At 19.0% G+C, this 3,955-nt stretch overlaps 1 protein-coding gene across 4 annotated transcripts in view; it reads left to right on the forward strand.

Annotated features, from left to right (window-relative positions):
* The window catches only part of LOC102672468 (glycogenin-1), a 15,622-nt gene that overhangs the window by 4,811 nt on the left and 6,856 nt on the right, over positions 1-3,955 (forward strand). For all 4 annotated transcript variants that reach the window (XR_420606.2, XR_420607.2, XM_031509779.1 and 1 more), the window contains exons 2-5: positions 1,879-2,014; positions 2,395-2,569; positions 2,724-3,013; positions 3,104-3,284. Coding sequence is in view for 2 of the 4 variants with exons in the window: in XM_031509779.1 (XP_031365639.1) it covers positions 1,879-2,014; positions 2,395-2,569; positions 2,724-3,013; positions 3,104-3,284 (782 nt within the window). In the remaining 2 variants the exon portion in view is untranslated. The remainder of the gene's footprint in view (positions 1-1,878; positions 2,015-2,394; positions 2,570-2,723; positions 3,014-3,103; positions 3,285-3,955) is intronic.

The raw sequence follows: 3,955 nt of genomic DNA on the forward strand, positions 1-3,955 counted from the left end.
AATAAATCTATAGTAAAATGTGCTTCTAGAATTCAGATTTAAAAAATAATATTTATATCATAATATAATTAAATATGCAAATTATATTTTATTTTATTGATGAATTATACAATAAAATCGATTGATATTAGTTCTATTTAATATAATTTAATAATTTGGTAATTATTTATTGGAGAAATTTTCAATTCATCATATTAAATGACACTATTTTGCAAAAGTATTTCTCCTTTGATTATAATGATAATCTCATAAAATCTACTTAACGCTGGAAACTTAATATCTCATTCAATGTTGATACGTATAACGCTTTCCAGAAACGTGAACGGTATATTTTCAAGGCTTAAGAAGGGGAGAATAATTCTAGAATTATTACGTATATGATTTAACTATATGAAGCTACTTTTCGTTTCATGAAACACACATTGCGTAGTAAATTTTGAATTGATTGAATTTTATTAGTTGTTTTCCTATATTGATTATTATGATTTTAGATGAATATTTCCAGAAAACAATTAATTATTAAATAAGTATTTATAAATCTATTCAAATAATTAATTTATTAATTATTGCTTCCATATATATAGAATTATTTCATTGATAGTCTGATGTTAATTTCATCCAAATAATTTTTTCTTGAATATGAAATAGCAAGAAATAAATTAAAAATATTTCTTATCCTTTATTATAATCCTATCTTTAAAAAAAAATTTTTTAAAAAAACTGAAAAGTTGATAATTAATTATCATATAAGAATGTAGTAAAATGTTTTTTTTTTACAATGTATGTATTAAGTTTTATATTTTCTTTTTATCATATTTTTGGAATAAAAATACTATTTAGATAAATAAATAAAAATATTATTTTTATTATTCAATTAAGAATTGAATTTCTTAAAATTCATCACATAAACAAATTAAGTGATGACATTTACGAAATAGAAATAGAAAGAGTTATAAATAAAACGGTAACGTTGGATTTCTTATTGCTGAAAAACAAGTTGAACATATTTAAGTTCGTCTATTTAGATCAAATGAATCTCTGACATGTGCATTCTCCTCTATTTTTATCGTATTAGAGATTCAAAGTATACTTTCTGTGCTTCTGGAATTAAGTTTAAAATATTTTCTAAAAAATATAATATATTCATTTATATAAATATAAATATTAATTTATAATATAATTATAAATATTAATTTATATATGTTAAATATTTGTTAAATAAAAAAAATTTATTAAATATTTGTAAATATTGTATATAAATATTGTATACATATATAAATCCCTATAGTAAGTATAAAAAATTGAAAAATTATTCCAATTCGAAGTTATTCTTGTTTCTATTGCTATTATATATTGTATATTATTAATTATATATTAATTATTATATATTAATTGCATTAGATAATTATTTGAATCATTTTCAAATTTACATAATAATTTCTTTTTTTTAAAGAAATAAATAAAACGAATATATAAGAAATAAATAATAATATCAATAGTACTAGCAGACTTTAAAATATTATTTTTAATGTATTATTATTAAAATAGTTATTATTAAATGTATTAAAATGCATTTTTTATTTAATCTAACAATTTTAACTATTCTTAATGATATAACATTAAATATTATTCACGAATCAATATTTCAATGTCGGATTATTTCATGCATGATTTAGATGCAACTTAGATGCAAAATACAGTGAATAATAAGATTATCAACAACAAATTTATATTATATTATAAATTTATATGAATACATACTGTATATATGTATATGAATATAATTTATATAAATAACTATGAAAAAATAATATTAATTATTTTTTAACTATTTAACTAATTAATTATTTCTGATAATAATTTAATTTTCATTTTAAGGATATGCCTGGGTTACATTAGCTACCAATGATGCTTATTCTTTGGGAGCTTTAGTTTTGGCACATTCTTTACGTCGAGTTGGTACGAAATATGAATTAGCTGTTTTGATTACTCCTGGAGTAACGCAGATAATGAGGTAAGCTAAATTTGAATGATTTTTATTAATTAAATTGATATTTTTCAATCATGCATGTGCATATATGTACGTACATAATAAAAGAATTAATTCAATAATAATAATAAATATTTTTTATCGAAAAAAAAAGATTGTAAATGTATTTATATATTATTCATATTGTAAATTCATTTATTATTATATATTATTCATATTGTAAATGCAATTTATAATTTATAATAATATATATAATATAATAATATAATATAATATAATAATAAAATAATAATATAATAATTATAATATAATAATAAAATTTTATAATAAAATTATGATTTATTTATATTTTTTTATTATTATTATTATTATACAATTAAAATATTAATTTCAATTGTATTTAGGGAAAAACTTTCAGGAATCTTTTCTGTAGTAATGGAAGTAAATGTACTTGATTCAAAAGATGAAGCTAATTTGGCACTTTTAGCTAGACCAGAATTAGGTATTACATTCACCAAACTTCATTGCTGGAGATTGACTCAATATGAAAAGTGTGTATTTCTTGATGCAGATACACTTGTAAGTTTATGAAATAATATATTTTAATCATAAAATTTATTTGTATTTTTAAAAGAATTTTGAGTTTTTTAATTTCTATTTTAATTTTAATTACATAATTTACTTTTAAAACAATTTTGAATTTTGTAATTTGTTTATATTGCTTATATTTTAGGTTGTCAAAAATTGTGATGAACTATTTGAAAGAGAAGAATTATCTGCTGCGCCTGATGTGGGTTGGCCTGATTGTTTCAATTCTGGTGTATTTGTATATAGACCATCTCAACAAACTTTCGCTTCTATTACTGCATTTGCTGCTGCTAAAGGTTCATTTGATGGTGGTGACCAAGGATTATTGAATATGTATTTCAGTGATTGGGCTAGAAAAGATATTTCTAAACATTTACCATTTATTTATAATATGTGTTCTACTGCTACATACTCTTATCTACCTGCATTCAAGCAGTAAGAAAATATTTTTTGTTATTAATATAAGGAATAAATATAATATAAGGAATAAACAAAAATAAAATATTAATATATATTGCTTGTTAGGTTTGGAGATGATGTTAGAATAATTCATTTTATTGGTATTACAAAACCATGGTTACAGTATTTTGACACATTAACTGGTGTTGTTCAACCACCAATGGGTTCTACACACTTGCAACCATTATTACAATTATGGTGGAACATATTTTGTGAAAAAGTCCATTCTCAATTATCACCTGTAATGGTAAGTTATTTAATAAATCTTTTTTTAATTTTATACTTAATTTAATAAATCTTTCTTAATTTATGATGACAGTGAGTTTAATATATAATTTATAAATGTTTAAAATTATAGAATTTAACATTTAATTTTTTATTTTTTTTTATTTTTTTATAAGTTTCACTATAGTTTAATAAGAAAACAGGTAAGATTCACATATTATGCTTTTATATATTGCTCTTGTTAGTATCATATTATTATATTGTAAAAATTTTTTGAATAGAAATATTATAGATACATATTAAAAAACACAATCATGCATTATCTAAATATGCTTAATAAAATATAATTAAAATTGTACATATTGTACATAATAAAAATGTATTATTATCATGTATATAAAAATTAATATTTTACAATATTAATAAATATTTAAGAATTTAATATTAATAAGTAATTAAGAGATTTTTAAAAAATTTAATTTTCTAATCTTTATTAATCCTTCAGTTTTAGAAATTTTAAATTTTTAAAATTTGATATGCATGTAACTATTTCAAATAGAATTTCAAATAGAATTAGAAATAGATATTTGATCATTGATTTAAGAACTACTTATAACTACTTAAAAATAATTACACAATATTTTTATTAGTAAATAATTACACAATATATTATTACATTTATTTTTATTAATT

This window comes from Apis dorsata, unplaced genomic scaffold (genome assembly GCF_000469605.1).
Source record: "Apis dorsata unplaced genomic scaffold, Apis dorsata 1.3 scaffold_19, whole genome shotgun sequence".
Lineage (NCBI taxonomy): Eukaryota > Metazoa > Arthropoda > Insecta > Hymenoptera > Apidae > Apis > Apis dorsata.